The sequence below is a fragment of the Lissotriton vulgaris genome, chromosome 10, assembly GCF_964263255.1.
Source record: "Lissotriton vulgaris chromosome 10, aLisVul1.2, whole genome shotgun sequence".
Taxonomy (NCBI): Eukaryota; Metazoa; Chordata; class Amphibia; order Caudata; family Salamandridae; genus Lissotriton; species Lissotriton vulgaris.
In genome coordinates, this window is record NC_141698.1 from 639610558 (window position 1) to 639629051 (window position 18494).

General features: G+C 44.5%; 2 protein-coding genes across 3 annotated transcripts in view; one reads left to right on the forward strand and one right to left on the reverse strand.

Annotated features, from left to right (window-relative positions):
- PAXIP1 (PAX interacting protein 1) overlaps positions 1–18494 on the reverse strand; it is a 192106-nt gene that overhangs the window by 121790 nt on the left and 51822 nt on the right. For both annotated transcript variants that reach the window (XM_086941477.1, XM_086941478.1), the window contains exons 8-11: positions 17108–17202; positions 15013–15108; positions 8284–8421; positions 5245–5366 (exon numbers count right to left, since the gene is read on the reverse strand). In XM_086941477.1, the coding sequence (XP_086797603.1) occupies positions 5245–5366; positions 8284–8421; positions 15013–15108; positions 17108–17202 (451 nt within the window). The remainder of the gene's footprint in view (positions 1–5244; positions 5367–8283; positions 8422–15012; positions 15109–17107; positions 17203–18494) is intronic.
- LOC147688622 (mitoregulin-like) lies at positions 12310–12634 on the forward strand. The gene has a single exon (XM_086939946.1). The coding sequence runs from the start codon at positions 12464–12466 to the stop codon at positions 12632–12634; it is 171 nt and encodes a 56-aa protein (XP_086796072.1). The 5' UTR covers positions 12310–12463.

Genomic DNA, 18494 nt, shown 5'->3' on the forward strand with positions numbered 1-18494 from the left:
GGGAATGTTTCCGTCACTTGTCCCTGACCCCCCCACCTCACCCTCGCAAAGTTGTCCTCATGGAGTCTTACAATGAGGTCCAGTAATTCTAGTGGGCACCCTAGATTTTTCAGCACACCCCATAACCTGTCCCTAGGCACTAGATCGAAGGCGGACTTCAGATCAATGAATGCAGCATAGATGGTGCCACCACCCAACCACACCTCCTTTCAATAGATCAGGCAGATTCTAAAAACCTGATCTATGGTGCTCATTCCCGATCTGAAGCCCGCCTGCATGGGTGACAGAATATTCTCAGTTTCGATCCATCCCTGGACCCGTCCTAGAACCATGCGCGCCACTATTTTTTTAATCGAATCGATTAAACTGATAGGGCGGTAGTTGCCTGGAATGGATTTATCGCCCTTCTTGTAAATTGGGACAATTTCGGCCCCTTTCCAAGATTTCGGGACTGTAGCTCCAAGGGCCAAAGTGTTAGCTATCTTGGTAATATACGGGAGCCACAGAGTGGGATTAGATTTAAATAGATCAGCCGGGATCAGATCCATACCGGGAGCTTTACCTCGAAGAGTGAGTGACAACGCCAACTCAACCTCAGCAACCGTAAAGGTGAGTTTTTCACTTTGTGGGTTCGGCAAGAGTACATTGCCCAAGGGATTTATTGCCTCATCAATACCAGCTCTGAATTGGGCCGAATAAAATGAGACCCAATCCTCCAGAGGCACATTGTTTCCCGGGGTAGAAGACTCTATACTTTTACCCCATTTAACCAAATCCCAAAACCTTTTCTGATTGTTAGTGGAAGAGGCCTCCAAGAGATCTGACCAGAACTCATCCTCCCACTCCCGTTTAGCTTTGCTAAGGGTTTTTTTGTAGTGGAGTCTAGCAGCCCTCACTCCACCCATGTCCCGAGATTTGATAGCTGTAATGAGAGCTGCATGTGCCTCTCTACATTTCTTATTATACCACTTTTGGGGCAAAGGATTAGTTTTAGTAGTAACATTCCCACATGGTTTGGATAGCAGGGTTTTTAAGCGATCAAAACAATCAATATGGACACCCATCACATTATTGGCTGATCCAATATCCACCCCTGGCATATCTATTTGCAACATTTCATTAAATGCATTCTCCACTATAACATTAATATTATTTAATAAACACTCATCTACCATGACCCGTGACCACTTCAATCTCCTCCTATCGTTAGTAAGTTGGGCGTCCCATGTATAGGTGGCAGATGGCTCCTCTTGTCTATTTAGACCCGGTAACTTCAACGATAAAGACAGTGGATTGTGATCACTTTCCGGGCGCTCTAATACTGCCATGTCGATTAGCAAAGCCCAATGTTCCATGTCCAGTAAAATATAGTCAATGCGGCTCTGCCTCTGGCCATTATCGAAAGTACAATTTCCCTTCCCATCCGAGGCGGAGCGGCCATTACATGCACGGAACCCATTTTGTAAACAAAAAGCCATCCAGGACACTGCAGCCTCTGTTGCTTTAGCCCTCTTCTCCACTTGTAAGTCCGGGATACCCCATACCGAATCGTCTGCCATAGTCCAGGTATCTCCCATATCTAGCACAGGTTCTATAGTACAATTTAGATCGCCAGCAAGAATGGTAGTAATGCCTCTGTCCAATTTTGTAATCAAATGATCAACTAGGTTCAACAGGGGTGGGCTACGACCGCCAGACAAACCTCTAGCATAAATATTAATAATGTTCATGATTTGCTTGTTCCCTTTGTTTATTATGATGGAGAGGAGATCCTGACTCTCCACCGGGTACTCCGTTGGATAGAGACCCAGGGATTGTTTTACCCAGATCAACAAGCCACCTGCGGCCCGCCCTTTACCTCCCTTGATTGCGGGTTTGAAGAAGTTAATGTAACCTAACTTATGAACAGGCTCCGTTGCCCATGTTTCCTGCAACAGGATGATATCATAATTATCCATAAAGTTTGACCAATCCATAGACGCAAGGCGCGCCTTAATGCCCGCTATATTCCAGGACAAAATTTTCAAATGATCTTTCAGGTTGTCTGGCAGCAGAGGGTGTAGGGACAGTACAGATCCATGGGACGCCCCTGTATCATCATTAGCCACTAAATACTTAACACAATCTGATGGGACTCTAGTTTTGTCCTCGGTCAAGGACCCCTGGGTAACTACATATGGTATAGGGCTGGTTGACACAAGCGTTTGGCCTCCTTCCCCATCTACTCGAGTGGTTAATTGGATTGGGCACACCATATTATCTTCAATGGGCTCTTGGGCTACCACACTACCGATCGAGGACTCATTAGATGGATCATTGAGTCAATCTATAGCTTTAAGGCCAGAAAGGGGGCCAAAATGATTAAAAAGGAAGGGGTGCTGGCAGTCAAGCGGGGTTAATGCCAGGGGATGTCTTGCAGCAGGACCTTTACGAAACAAAGGGTAAGATTGAAAGGGTGTTTGCCTGCGCGGGTAAAAGTAGGATAAAGCTAGTGTTTGTACATCACCCTGCCTTGCAAACCTGGGTTCTCGTTTAATAGCATCTACCACCCATGAGTCTTTGAACGAGATAAGGATGCAATCTCCTTCTAAGTCTTTTACCTCCGGCCCCACCCAATCTACTCTCCTCACATACAATATCTCCGTGGGGGTGGAGGGGGGTAGCGGGCGATTTTTGTTCAACCAGAAGGTGACTTTATTGCGGAGGTCACCATAAGATTCCCTAGCACCCGGCCTTAATGGTGCTACGCCTGTCAAGACAATGGTGTGTAGGGCTGCTTCAGGTGGTAGATCAACACTGGGAGTATTTGATCTTTTACGCCCCCCCTCCCTGTGATTGGTGGAAGCAGTGTGTTGGGCTCTTGAGGTACTTGGGGGAGGAAGATTTGAATTAGGTTGTGGGGGAGGACCCCTGCTTTGGCGCCCACCAGTATTTTGTCTAACCACTGGTTTCAATTGGGGCTTTAGAACCTGAGTGTAAGTGCTAGCTCCCAATTTGGAAGAAGTGGTAGCGGTGGTATTGGTTTTTTGACCCCCTTTAGGTATGGTGTTATTCGGTCCTATGGTTTTGTTAGGGAGATTTTTACCCTTTTCCATATTGTTGTTACTGATAACCTTACTAGATGCCTTACTGGGTGCTGGTGTACTAATAGCACCCGTCTTATTTGAGGCAAGTAATGCTTGAAGCATCGTATTGTTTGAATGGATCAGACCCTCCATACTATCGATTTTAGAGGTCATGAGCCTAGTCCGCTCCAGGACTGGTAAGAGTAGTGTTTTAAACATGGCCTCCATTTTTGCCAATAGAACCTCATCACTGTTGAGGCACATGGGACAAGTAGTTGAGGAGCCCAAAGCTAAAAGAGAGGGGCATAGCATGTTATTAGGCACAGAGGATATTAACGGGTTTGGGTGAGGCTCAGGCCCCTGGCACCATTCCCCTTGGACTTTATTTACTTCACTGGTTTTTAGTTTTCTTTCCCCTGACATCCTAGAGTCCCGTTTTCTCTTTTTGGTATTGGGGCCGGGATTGGATATAGGGGGAATAACATTTTCAGCAGTGTTCGACACGTTGGACTGGTTGAGGAGAGGGGATCCAGAGAGCTGGCTAAAATCCTGATCCTTACTAATCACGGAAACATTATCCTCCTCCCCGTCCCCCTGTGTGTCTTTGGAAGCATTTATACTATTCCTTTCTTCCTTCGTTTTATCCCTTATTGGGCTACCCCCATTATTTTCTAAGTGGACTATTGCGTCCGTAGAGGTAGTATGGACACAATTGAAGGCAGCATGGGGTGCAGGGGAGATAGATGTGGCTAGAGCCCCCAGTGAGGATCGCTTTCCACTAATTAGATCTATTGACAATCTTTTCTCAACCATGGCGATTTCCTTTTCCAGGATACCAGTGGCCCGTGTTATAAAAGCGTCCAGGGGACCCGAAACGACGCCATTGGTGGTATTAATTTGGACAGTGCGTTCCTTCCCTGATCTTAACGGCATTTTCTATGGTCTTCTTGGCGTCCAGGGGGAGTGGGCCTAGGCCGTCCTCTGCCGTCCTCGAACGGCCTCAAACGGCCCGCTCTTTGCCCGGTCTTCGCCCCGGCCGTTGCCCCGCGCGCGTCGCTGTCGCTGCTTATCAGGGAGAGGAGCAGGAGGAGGGGGCGGGAAGAGGACCAGCTGCGGCCGATCAGCGCCGCTGAGCACGCTGGTCCTCGCAGTCCCGCCTCTGTCCTTGGGGTCAGCTACAATGTCCCTTGAAGCGCGTTGGTGCTCCGGTGCACAAGTGAAGACCCAGGGGCTGGCTCCTAGCAGAGTCTCTTGCCTGCGAGCGGCACCCGCGAAGCGTAGCGAAGTGGCCAGAGAGGCGGACAAGCAAACAGGCGAAGCACTCCCAGCAAGGTCAGTGGTGAATCCCAGGGAACTCTCACTCCGTGGCGATTTTAACTGGAGGAGGGGGCGGGAAGAGGACCAGCTGCGGCCGATCAGCGCCGCTGAGCACGCTGGTCCTCGCAGTCCCGCCTCTGTCCTTGGGGTCAGCTACAATGTCCCTTGAAGCGCGTTGGTGCTCCGGTGCACAAGTGAAGACCCAGGGGCTGGCTCCTAGCAGAGTCTCTTGCCTGCGAGCGGCTCCCGCGAAGCGGGGGCCGCGAGGCGTAGCGAAGTGGCCAGAGAGGCGGACAAGCAAACAGGCGAAGCACTCCCAGCAAGGTCAGTGGTGAATCTCTATATCAATTACTCCATAAATCAAAACTATGAGTGCTAAAAGAGACTGATTGTACACCTCTACTAAAAGTAGAAACACTGGGGAAAGGACCCATGGGCTCTGAAGTACTCAATTTAGGGAAAACAACAAATGATCAACTATTTACAGGAGGTCTTCAAAAAACGTTTGGGAGAATTGAGCAGAATCCCGATGCATGAGCTCTCTATAAGAAGCTCTTCCACTAATTGTGGGGTGTCTAGAATCATCACAACATGATAAAACAGTGTGACAGTTATAAACTTGAGGATAATTTGGTTATAAACCCCTCGCCCCCACCCAGAAAAGGGTGATGTAATTTCGCCGCGATTACATGTTCATACTGAAATCCTTCACATTTTGCAAGATGCCCTTTTTAAGAGGTGGGGAAATGAAGCAACCACTGTTAAACCGATTCCAGGAAATCTATCAAGAGCAGCATTTAACAGCAATGGAAGGTGCTAAATTCTTACACTCAAAAAGTTCCAACATAAAGGTAGGACTTACTCTTTGCAGATTAGTACAGTGTTGCTGCGGCATAGATAGCCTGTATACTTGGCTCCTGACAAGTAGGCCATTAGCTTCAGGTCATCTCTGTCACTATCTGTGAATCCAGTAACTGAAATGATCTGGAATTTAAAAAAAAAAAAACGTGCATGGTCATGAAGGAACAACAATAATCCCATCAACTGAAGATACCAATTGGAATTACACCAATTCATTCTATTATGCCATCACTTTAGAAATTTGGGAAGAATATATTTATAAAGGCATGGTTCGACCTAACGTGTTGTGGAAATAGCAGAAGAATTTGAATCAATTTTGCAAATCCATCTCATTCACATTGTCAACAACGAGGACATACATATCATGTGCAGACCCTCCCACACCAGAGACAATTCGTCCATAACATCACACTCTTTGTAACTTAGCATGTTCAACGACCTCTAACATATGTTATTGCATTCAAAGGATGACAAGTATATTGCCTTCCTGCACAGTCCTACAACACCCAAAGACATTGACTGTACATCTTAAAATGAAGACATCCTTTTTGGCAGACCCGTGCACACCAAACACAATAGTCTGTAATAACAAGATAAATCTTACATGCTTAATGACGTTTGTATTATCTAAACACCATCAAACAATGAGGTTGGAGTTGCTTTCCTGTACAGCGCTCTGATACTTACAGGTCACGTTTGCTCTTAAACTCTAAATGTTAGAAATACAATAAATACCACGCAGCAATGCCACTAATTCAAATAACTACAGCCACCTACAGGTGTTCCAACTCCGCTCAACCCGCATAGTGGGCACCCCTGACTTTCAAGCACGGAGAGGTAGCTCTGCCTCAAAGCTTGCCTGCTCAGCCTGCACAACACTCTCACAATTCTAGATGTGCTTCATTTATGAAAACCTGTGTTGTAATCCAATCAATCTCAATGCTACCCTGCAGCACACATTGGCATTACAGTACTGGGATCCCACCAAAGCACCTCCGTTTATACTGGCTTTTGCTTAGTAATGGCTTCGGACTGCTACAAACACAACAGTAACTAAACATTAAGCCTATTTCATGGAATACAAGTATATACATGGATTATATTAAGATTTAAGACATTCCTCTCCAGTTACAACAGAGCGAAGAGATGTTCAAAATGAATATCTGAAAGACCAGGGGGACTCATCCATAAAGTAGGTTTTACATATGAAAATGTTCTTCTGTGTGATCCATGCGGTCTCCAATCCTATTTTATACCCAAGCTCAATGTGTTAGAGATGCAATGTATTGGAGTGTAGTACACTGTAATCCAAATATTACAACTGCTGTACTGATATTAAAATTTCCAGACAGGATATAACGTTCCAATATTTTGCCTGTGGTATGAGGCGGTCTATTTTCCAAATATGTTTTGTGCTTCTGTGGAATAATAGGGAGACTTAAAATAGTAAAAGAAAGCTGAAGGAAGTTCAACTCAATTAAACTGGTATTCTTTGAACTATATATTGTAATCGTGCTCAGTAGCAAAAGGAGCAGCCATCATTGAATGGAGCCACTTGCTATGCAACTTCAACTGAAAATCATTAAAAGGCTTAATGCCAGTTTTCTTACTAAAAACAAAGCATTTAGTTTTGTTTTAATTTTAAGAATCTACTAGACTAAGAATTCTAATAATCTTCAGCACACGTTTCAGTCTCAAGGGCTGCACGACCTAGGACCTTCCCATTTGGCCGAAAAATGTATTCTTTACAACCCCTCCCGCAATCTTAGATCCTCCAACCAGCTTTTACTTCAGGTACCCATTGTAAAGAAATCTAGACAAGGCGGAAAAGCCTTGTCCTTTGTTGGTCCAGCTCTATGGAACAAACTTCCCTTTGTGCTCAGGCAGTGTAGTGATCACTTAGCATTCAGGAAAAAGCTGAAAACCTTTTTATTTCAGTGTTAGCAGTTTCCCAATAATCTCTCCTCTTGTCTGTAAACCACCTCACATGGTGTATGGCGCGGAGATAGTCCTTTGGGAGTTTGATTCTAGCGCGGTATAAACTCACAAAACTCACAAATAAAGCAATGTTATTATTTTTAGGTACAAAAGGCTAAAATCATATCACAAATTCTAAATTGCAATCCAGACATAACCTCTAACGCCTTGGGAATCCTCCCCCACCCCCTGACACACACTAAGCTAAATAAAGAGGATCTCCTTTTATGGGACATCCATGTCTCAACCGGCCTTAAAGCCATTCTCTCAGAATTAGAAGTCCTATCCAAACTCTCAGCTCACATCTGGTGGGAATGGGTACAAATCAACCGAAGGGATTATAATTCCCTAAACAAATACCTAAAGACTACATCAAGGGAAAAAAAGTCTGGGTCAAAATAGGCTACTTCATCAATAATACATGCCTATAAATGTTGTACTTAAATGCATTTATGACTCCCCAATGGAAATTTGTTTCTCCCTTTTAGATCTACCTTGTCTGTACTATTTTGCTCATATAAACTTTCAATAAAAATGATTTGAATTTAAAAAAAACAATTTTATAATTGAACATCTACGTATCAAAGTGCACTTTCAAAGGTTTGTTATTAAAGTTTAATATTTGAGGATTTAATTTTTCCTACCAAAGTCACAAACATTCACAAACGTGAAAAACATTTGAAATATCATGGTGTGGATTACCCTCCTAAGCAGATAAAGAAAACTGAACTCAGACTAGGGGAAACATTACAGAAATGTAATATTCAAAGTCGGTCCTATAGAATATGTAAACCACATGGTCTAAAAGTTAAAGTACAAAAAAGTAAGTTATAAGAGAAATCATGACGGCCACAATTAGGCACATTCTACAGGAAACAGCAACAGACCATCTGAGATATGTTGGGAGCCAAACAAAAAGCTGTTCTTTATCAATTGCCACAACCAATGTTTGGGGCATTAGACCAAGCCCTTATGTCTCAAGGTACACCAAAGATCCTGAAAACATACATCACTATGCACACAAGCTGAAGTTTCACTATAAATGACCATTTTCATTTCTCACATGTTGAGAACAAGGTTTTCCCCCTGGTGGAAATGCCACAGGAAAATGTAGAGCTCGATGGGGCGGTACCATTTTCTTCTTCTTCAGGACACAATTGAGCCAGTGTGCTGTGATGCATCGCTTCCTCTCCTTCATTGCCTACCAAAAAACATGATCAAAATTAAAACAAAAATAACATTGCATTCAGTGTTCATATGGAAATTAATGCAAATAAAGTTTGCTTTACTAGACTTGCTGACAAAATATTTACAAGCTGAAGGAAAAACATTTGTACTGTGGCAAAGGCAACCAGGACCTTTGTGCTCTACATAGCAGGAAACAGAAAACAGAGCAAAATGAGTCTGCTGTAATAGAAATCATGGCTATTAAGCAGTACCTTATACATTCAGTTGTTAAAGGATAGCCCGACTGAAAAGTCATTTATGCAGTACAATTCAAGATCCATTTCACATTTGCAACCTCTGAAGCTAAAAGTTAGCCCAGGCATTTTCGAGCAAAAAGTGCACTTTAAGCAGAGCTATTGCAACCAAGACTTGTCAAACTTATCTAAAAATCCACAATAAGCTGAAATATAACGGAGGGTAATCGGTCTTTAAGGGAACCGGTTTCTGCTGACTAAGGAAACAAAAAAATAGCAGGAAGTTTCCAAAACCGGTTCATATGATGACATCACTTCAGAAATTTGGGAAGAAACGTTTGCAAATCCCTCTTCTTAGTAATCCAATTGGTAGTCACTATGTGCCCACAAAGGCACAACATATTTAGCTGGGCCTGCACATCTGGATCGCCCTTTGCAGCACGTAGGAAAATGGTAGGCCTTTGGACACCACAAAACAGACTGCTGCGAGATTGCAAACCAAAAACATAAATTGCAGAAATTGTGTGACAGAGCTAATCCGATTGGCTCCCAGCAGTCATCCAAAAAGGACCAGAAATTGGGCCTTATTCACAATGACAGAATGGGAGCACAGTGAAATTGATAAAAACATCAATCTGAGGGGTCACCGTTAGAAACAATGAGAATAGGAGCGGTTGTCACACCATCTCAGTTGGCTGCCAGCAGAAAATGAAAATAGAAATGGGGAGCTGGACTAGAAAGACGGCACAGCCTAAAATTAGGTGGGTTTCTTGGTTCAGACACAAAATCTCCTCCTTTTCTTTAGATCCTGCAGTTTTTTAAACTAAAATCGTTCGCAGGCAGACATAAAAAAAGGTGTATTTCAACAGTTTCATATTTTTGCTAAACTTTTCAACCAAGCTACTCTTATTAGAAGTTTCATCCCAAAAATGTATATAAATACATACAAAATATTTGTCCTAAAATATCCTGTAAAACTTTAAATGTGGTACATAATTAAGAGAGATGCTGTGTTTATTCCATTATGACATTCAATTAATAAAATTGTGCCAATCTTTTTCTCTGAGCAGAAACAATATTATGACCCCCCATCTTTCCGAAAGAAAAACTGGCGAAGAGCACACCCAGAAGAGAGTGAAATTAGTCAAATTAGTGAAAAGGTCCTCAACATAAGCAGTCTGATGCTCCTCCATGTATGTGTCTTAACTGTTTAATCCTTATATGCTGTTTGTCACTAAAGCACACCATCCCACAATTAGCATGTCGCAAAATTCCAATGATTTTTAACTTCATATGTGAGGTAAAACACTACAATGCCCTACGTGTGCAAACAGGTACCATAATACCCAACTGGAACAAGCATTAGAAATGCAATAGGTCTCGCAGCATTAGAGTTAGTGCTTTTAGAATTGTTTATGGGTTTTTTTGTAAATCTTTAGCATGAGGTTGAGGGTGAGTGAGGGTGAGGGGTTTGAGGGTGAGTGAGGGTGAGGCTGAGGTGTTGAGGGTGAGGGTGAGTGAGGGTGAGTGAGGGGTTGAGGGTGAGGGGTTGAGGGTGAGTGAGGGTGAGGGGTTGAGGGTGGGTGAGGGGTTGAGGGTGAGTGAGGTGAGGGGTTGAGGGTGAGTGAGGGTGAGGGTGAGTGAGTGAGGGTGAGTGAGGGTGAGTGAGGGTGAGTGAGGGTGAGTGAGGGTGAGTGAGGGTGGGTGAGTGAGTGTGAGTGTGAGTGGGGGTGAGTGTGGGTGAGTGTGGGTGAGGGTGAGGGGTTGAGGGTGGGTGAGGGGTTGAGGGTGAGTGAGGGTGAGTGAGGGTGAGGGGTTGAGGGTGAGTGAGGGTGAGTGAGGGTGAGGGGTTGAGGGTGGGTGAGGGTGAGTGAGGATGAGTGAGAGTGAGTGAGGGTGAGGGTGAGTGAGGGTGAGTGAGGGTGAGTGAGGGTGAGGGTGAGTGAGGGTGAGGGTGAGTGAGTGCGGGTGAGTGCGGGTGAGTGCGGGTGAGTGCGGGTGGGTGAGGGTGAGTGAGGGTGAGGGTGAGGTGTTGAGGGTGAGTGAGGGTGAGGGGTTGAGGGTGAGTGAGGGTGAGTGAGGGTGAGTGAGGGTGAGTGAGGGTGAGTGAGGGTGAGGGGTTGAGGGTGAGTGAGGGTGAGTGAGGGTGAGGGGTTGAGGGTGAGTGAGGGTGAGTGGTTGAGGGTGAGTGAGGGTGAGGCTGAGGTGTTGAGGGTGAGGGTGAGTGAGGGTGAGTGAGGGAGTGAGGGTGAAGGGTGAGTGAGGGTGAGGGGTTGAGGGTGAGTGAGGGTGAGGGTGAGGGTGAGTGAGGGTGAGGGTGAGTGAGGGTGAGGGTGAGTGAGGGTGAGGGTGAGTGAGGGTGAGGGTGAGTGAGGGTGAGTGAGGGTGAGTGAGGGTGTGTGAGTGTGAGTGTGAGTGAGGGTGAGTGGGGGTGAGTGTGGGTGAGTGTGGGTGAGGGGTTGAGGGTGAGTGAGGGTGAGGGGTTGAGGGTGAGTGAGGGTGAGGGGTTGAGGGTGAGTGAGGGTGAGTTAGGGTGAGGGGTTGCATTGTTGGCATTATCCTCCCCCATCCCTAGTAGATTAGGAGAGGCATAAAAAAGGCACTGTTTTCATAAACAGAGAAGCTGTTACTGGGCTGCTGGGAGGGGACAGAGGGAGCCCACAGGAGAAACCATGTCTGTCTGGCCTGTTCATATGAACAGGATGCAGAAAAAGTTGATATGTAGGAAAAGGGAGTGCATTCAATGAAATGCGACCACTATCATTTACCTCAAAAACTAAGACTTATTTCCGGCTGCATTTGACATAAAAATGAATGCAATGAAACGCGATCACTAACATTTAATTCAACGCCAAAGACTGATTCCTGCATTTGACATACATAAAGAATGAATTTTTAGCACACTGCGCATGCCATGAGCAGATGGGAGCGAAAAAAAGCAGAACTGCATGTTTTTTTTCTCTATTTCCGGACTCAGCTGCATCTGAAAGACAGGCTGTCAAAAAAGCATCATATTGTGCTGGAGAATCTGTAAGTAAAGCTGTCATTCATCCTTACTGGAGAAAATGGAGGCCAAATATACAGAGGGTGGGGGCGTCAGGAAAATGACATTGTACATGCAGCCTGATAACACAGAGTGACCCGGCCCAGCAGGCTGCACTGCCAGCAGCAGCCCTCTGCTTCGAGGCTCTGGCTGCCTTTCTCTCCTGCTTCCCCCCTGCCATCGACAGGACCTTACCTCGTCAGCATCTCCTTGACCACATACAAAGAAATTATGAGGGGGAGGGGGGCTGAGGACAGCTCTCATCTGCTCGGTTAAAATGCCTGTCTGTCTTGATTTCTTTTCAACAGCCACCTTATTACCAGGCAGAGCGAATGGGGTGGAGGGGGGTTTGTTGGAAGAACGAGGGCGCTGCAAAAGAAATATCTGTTTGCGGGGTGATTTTTATCGCCACGGATAATATTGTGCCATGAGAGCGCGCATGAAGTCGCCAGGACAAGGCTGATTGCTTAATTCTTGAGCTGAAAAGGACTGCTTGCTGCTCCATAGCCCAGTTGCACGGGGTCTTTAAAGGGCGATGGGGGGTCCGGGGAAGAAAATGTTCACTTTTTGGAGCAATTCATTACAAGGCTTCCGTTGCCACTGAAGTAAACGGCACCATTCCAAGATGGCGGTGAGCTCCGGGATGTCTTGTGCGCTGTGAGCTATTACTTTGTATACAAACAGCCGTTTGAGTAGAACCGTGTTCGGTGACCTTGGAGTCGGAGCTGCCGGGGCGCACGGCGCGACAGTAGGCGGGCTCATAGACAGAAGGGACCGCCATGGGTGATGTGTCGGAGCGTAGCCTGTATCTTGCCGTAACTCTCGCCTTTGCCTCAGGGGTGCTGGTGGGGTGGCAAGCTAACCGCCAGCGTAGAAGGTTCTTGGACTGGAAACGGAAGCGACTGCATGACAAACTCATCGAGACCCAGAAGAAGCACGACCTTTCCTAAACATTGCTCAAACAGGCGAGTCTCCCCAAAGTAAATAAACCCTTAGTGTGCATCATGTGTGCAGGACAGAGGAGTGCAGTGTTTTTAAAGTGGCACGTGTTCTAATGCTTCCGGGCAGGTTTTGGTAACTTTTTGCGCCCATGAGTCACAGGTTTGGTCTGTGGTATATGACAAGGGTTTTATAAAAAGTGAAACTCCCCGGTGGGAAAGATGACTGATAGAGGCACGGACTCTGTGATTTAAACAACAGATAGAGTGTTGGCAGGGAAATTTCCACTGTACTACAGTAACGAGAAATATGACGACTGCGCAGTAAACAAGTTTTCCAACTACTGCTTAGTTGGCAAAATCAGACATAACAACAAGACGGAGGGAAGAGAGGGGAGGGGGTAGGGGGGAGGAGAGATGCGACACGGCGGGAGGGGGCGGTGCGGCTCAAATAAACAAACAAGCCGGAGGGGAGGGGGGAGGAGAAATGCGACACGGCGGGAAGGGGAGGGGGCGGAACAGGGGAGGGGGCGGAACGGGGGAGGGGGCGGAGAGGGGACATGCACGCGCCCGTGACTTTTAAGGTCAATGCGCATGCGCATAAGCTTAATGCGCATGCGCATTGACCTTAAAAGTCACGGGCACTGCAAGGAATCGCCACGATTCCTTGCAGTGTGGATAAAGAGTGGATAACTCGCAATACTCTCGCCTTGCTCGATGCGCATGCGCATCGACAGGCGAGACCTAAAAAGGCATTTGGGCAGTGCTCCAACAGCAAAATGTTGCTGTCAGTCCAAAATGCCCTGTGCAGTGCAGCACCACCTCTTTTAGGTGCATTAGAGGCACAGCAGAGTCAATCACAAGATTACTGTGTGCAGTGCCTGCCATGAAGTGGAAATCTATTAAAGCAGAGGGAAAAAACGAGATCTGTGCGTGGTGAGGAAGGTAAGAAGAGCTGTCATGTCTCAGGTTAAGTATATTTAAAAAAGTTCTTGACTATTGCTATGTGCCTGTAAGAACATGCTATAGTTGCTACATACTGCATTATGTTGCTGCTGACATAACATGTCAACAATTCTAGGCATATTGTTGGGAATCCATGGCAAGATGCTGTCCAAACAGATATTTGGGAAGAAAGGGATGGTATATAAAGCTGATATTCAATGATAATAGCTCTTGCTTTGTGATTACCTATTCTAGAAAATGTGTGCAACCTGTCCGTTCAAACCTGTGAGGCCTCCACAACCGGAGTGATAAGAGCACGTCAATGCCTTGCACCAAGGCCATCTACAGTATGATCGTCTACACCCAGTACAATGGAAGCCCATGTATAAAAGTGGTAATTTCAGTATTCTGTGAAAATGCCTGGAGTGAGGATGTCCACCCAGCTATAATGGTGGATCTGGAATAATAGTGGCAATGCCTTGAATATTGTGGGAATACATTGAATGAGGTGGAGATGCATGCAAGGCAAATGTCTTCATTTCAACAAATGAAAAGCTTGTATGTACTACAGTTTTTAGAGACCTTAGCTCGCAAGATTTATGTAACCAATCTGCTGTCTGAATCTGTAATGGCTTTATAAACTGACAGGCAGCACATCAGCGTTAGCTTGTAAATTGTGCCAGGGTCTGCGGATAAATTAGATTTTGAGCTGTGTCCGTTTTTATTTTTTCATTTTGGCAAACGCAAGGACAGATTCTCAATGGAAGGGCCAGAAAGATTGAAAGGATGAGAAATGTAGACATGAAGAATATAGCATAAATATGACAGGCTACACGATAGAAGATTTCGCAGCAGCCTGCATCACTAAGTTTTTTAAACCCTTTTAGCACTTGTGCCGAAACAAGCACCACCCCAGAGAATCAGGCCCATGTGGCACTTCTTGAAATCACTGGAATGCATCATCAGAGTCCTTACCAGAACCAATGGCTTTTTAACACAAGTAGAAATGCTGCACTAAATGAACAAGTTACTTACCTTCGGTAACGCTTTTTCTGGTGGACACAGTATCTGCCCGGTGATTCCTCACCTTTTGAATTGGTGCAGGGGGAATTCAAAAAATGAAGAATCCACAGGCAGATGTATCCATCAGAAACACTACTTTGCCTCATTTACTTATTGGGAGGAGAGCACCGTGCTCCAACCACCCTGTGAACTAATACAATTTCTCTGACACGCATTGGAAGGAGAAATTAAGAAAGAAAATGAGCAGCAAAAACTGCACTGAGAAAACTAAGAAAGTAACAATTTTAAAGTGAAGTTATTTCTTTAAGTGGAACTATATTAAACGGTCAAACCTAATTGGTCAAAAGAAAATCTTCAAACCATAACTAACTCAGCAGGTTTGATGTCGCCCCCGCCCACTTCAGCACGTTGCTTCTACTTACCTGTGCATACATGTTGCTCATTTGGCTCTCGCACAGAAGGTGAGTACATCTACTGCTAAGCGTGGGTTCCACAGTGCCACCGTGGTTTTGGATGATCTGGAGAGGCAAGGAAAGCAACATTCATTTTTTTTCTGCACTACGTTACCGTAAATGGTATCAATTGGCGGCCACCTATAACATTTCATGGCAAGTATGAATTACAGAAGGTTTGTTTTAAAATAATGCTCAATTTTTTACCATAACTATCAATTCAGTTGGAGAAAATGTTCACTATCGTCAAATAGCATAGTAAAATAGTTTTACAATTTACAAAGGCTACCTATGACAGTTCTCAACTATACAAAATGAGCCAGTCGTGTTAAGGTGGGCACTTCTTACAAGCAAGAATTTGTTTTTAATACTAATGGTAAAGATAGTAATTATATCTTTGTCTAATGGAACAAGAGATAAAGTCAAAGTAAGAAACACAAAAATGAATCATCGCAGAAGAGAGTTGGTATCAGCCAATATCAAGAGCAAGAGGCGTTGTGAAGGAATACAGCCACTTTATGCAACGGCAACGCATAGTAAACAGTACGGCTGGCTTCGAATTAATGACAGACAATTGCAAGGGCAATTTTCTTGAGCGCGGTGATTCTCAGGTACAAATGCCTCATGCTTGGACAGTAAACACAGGTTTGACTTGGCCCTCCCACTCCAGATTAACTGCAATCAGAACTATGATCACGATCCCATACCAAGAGACAGACACTGCAGAAAGGTTATAAATCAGTGGTCTGCAGCACGCTTGTAAGGACAGTCTCTATTAAGTGTGACTTAACGTTGTTGCTGGATCTGAAACTAGGCCGGGCTGCCAAATAAACTCAATACTACAACGCTGGCCTCCAGTTAAAGTTGAAAGCCAGTGGACGCCAGTAGTTAAGAATAAAAAGCGCTTTGTGCTAATTTCACTAATATATTGAAATACAATTGTGTTATGGCTGGTAATGGGAAACATGCATTAGATTGTTACAACGCTGCACAACGGATTTGTTAAAATAGACACTGCCAAACTAGTAGGTCAGGCTTTTTAAACACATTATATTGACCGGACAGTGTGTGTCTTTGTGATTATATGAGTTCATGGATGAAAGGGGGAGAGACAGTGAATGCACTAGCAGTAGCGCGCATGGACAGATTACTGGACAAAAGCTCAAACAGGTGTACAGGTGGATGAACTGATGACTGCAAAATGTATTCTTGAATTGCTGAAGACCATATACGTGCACTTTGAGTAGACTTTGTTTTTTTCAACTTTGGCAGCTGGGGCCAACGTGATATTCACACCACCCTTTACAACATTCTTAGCCTCTGCAGTCTATAGCCGTCACTGGCAGTGGCATGTCAGAGCTTCAATAATTTCCAGACTTAGGGGTTCTAGCCTCTGCAGTGTTTCTTAAAAGGTAAATCTGTGACCAAACAAACGAATTTAACACTCACAGGTCTGGCATATAAAGCAGACAAATGCCAGGGGAACTTTACAAAAAAAGACTGATTTATTGTATGAAATATCTTCTGCCGGTCCCTAATGTCAGACAGAGAAATTTCATATGACCAGTATTGTCGAAAGCAATGGCACGTTACCTCCTTCCAACACTTTAGAACACCACTAAACCTCTCCATCTGATTATGAGCAGTCCTGTACCTTCAGGAAGGGAGACATGATACAAGTACCTGCCTCAGGAAAACTAGACTTGGCGCCCCTTATTTTGGTGCCGCCACCTCGTTCTCCAACCTTTTTAAACCTTAAAGCATGCACAGACACATCCTCAGGTTTAACCATTAAGTCTGGTAAATCAGCGGAGAACCTTTTGAATTTGAGGTTATAGGAATACTTCATTACCAGGCTTCTGGCTTCTTTCAAAAAGTTGATATGATCTGACGGGAAATTAAGATAACTGCGCTGCATGAATTCTGAGGATCAGCTATTAAGTTCAAAATGAAATTTCCAGTGAATCTCTTAATTGGTTCGTTTATTAATTCTTATATGGTACAAAACAGCTAAATTACTATAAGATGTCCAAAATTTGTTCTGCTTGAAAATGCAGCATCTTACCCGCTTCCATGTTGCTAGTAGCTGTTTATCAGACATTTGTTCTGGGTAATCAGCAATTGCAAAGACACAGCCTAATAAGAAGTAGTCTTCAGGAACTGAAATAAAAAATTGGAAAAAAATATTCTGTGATCATGCAAGAAAATTAAACTGAATTTCTTTGTCCACAGAGGCTGCCAAAATCATCTATTGTGCATATTTCTCAAGTTAGTCTTTGCACAACAGACCCATAAATTCAGAATTCTCCCCTTATGCCAGTCTACTATTATTGCTGTCTCCTGTGTCTCTAGTTTCAAGCACTCACAGTTTGCCTTCAATGGTTCTGCTTCATCAACTTTTCAGCAAAGTAAAAAGGGTTTAATCAAAAAGTAAATTCAGTAACACTTCTGAATGCGGGCTTGCCCTCCATTTAACCACTCCCATTGTGTATGGTGACTAGCTTTAAGATTTCTTCTGGGCTGAATGTGGGATCCTTCTGTACCCTGTTATGAACTGCTCTACTGCTCATGTCAACCATACCGCTTCAATCCCTCCTGCCCTCAGTTGGTGCATAATTTGGTTAAATCCACAGAATCTCTGAACTAAACACTGGGTCTCTTTAAAGCCCATGTCAGTTTGCCCCATTCTCAAAGTTGCGATCTTAAATAGTAGAAAATGAAATAATTCCTCCTGTCAAACACCAATACTATTTTTCGGGACGTTATCCTAACACCCATATACCATTGCAATGCTCATGTTCTGTACCTTCTTATACAATATTAGCCACCTTTATGTCACTGAGAAGCTTTCCTCCTGTTTGATGAAAATGGGCGAAATTGCACAGCTCCCACGTGGTGACTGAGCACAGCATGAACAATTTTGGCAGCATTCATTCTCAACATCAAACCTCAGGTCAATGGGATAAGACTTCAACAAAAATATTTTTTTAAACTCTGCATACTACCACCCCCACCTCCAATGTTGCCCCGTGCTATTAAATCCCCTATAATAAGCACAAATTTAATTTGTATTTGCCAATTAGTGCCTTCATCCAGATACTCGGATACAGACAGAGGAAAGCAGACCATCACGAGGCATCACTGAGACGAGTTGCTAGCATTTAGAAGCTAAAATTGCAATAGCCAGTGTTCAGTTATGATTTAAGGTGATTTTGTTTATCAAAGATCCCATTCGTGTTTCACAGAACACACGGAGCCTCTATTGACCGACCTTGCTCCCTTTGAGCCAGAAGAAACGTGTAGATCTGTAGTTCTGAACCTTTTAACTTCTGTGGACCCCAATTTAATCATTACTGGAACCCGGCGACCTCCCCATAATCCTTATTGGGATCCGGGGACACCTACATAGTCATTACTAGAAGCTGGGGACCGCGACCTAAACATTTTACAAC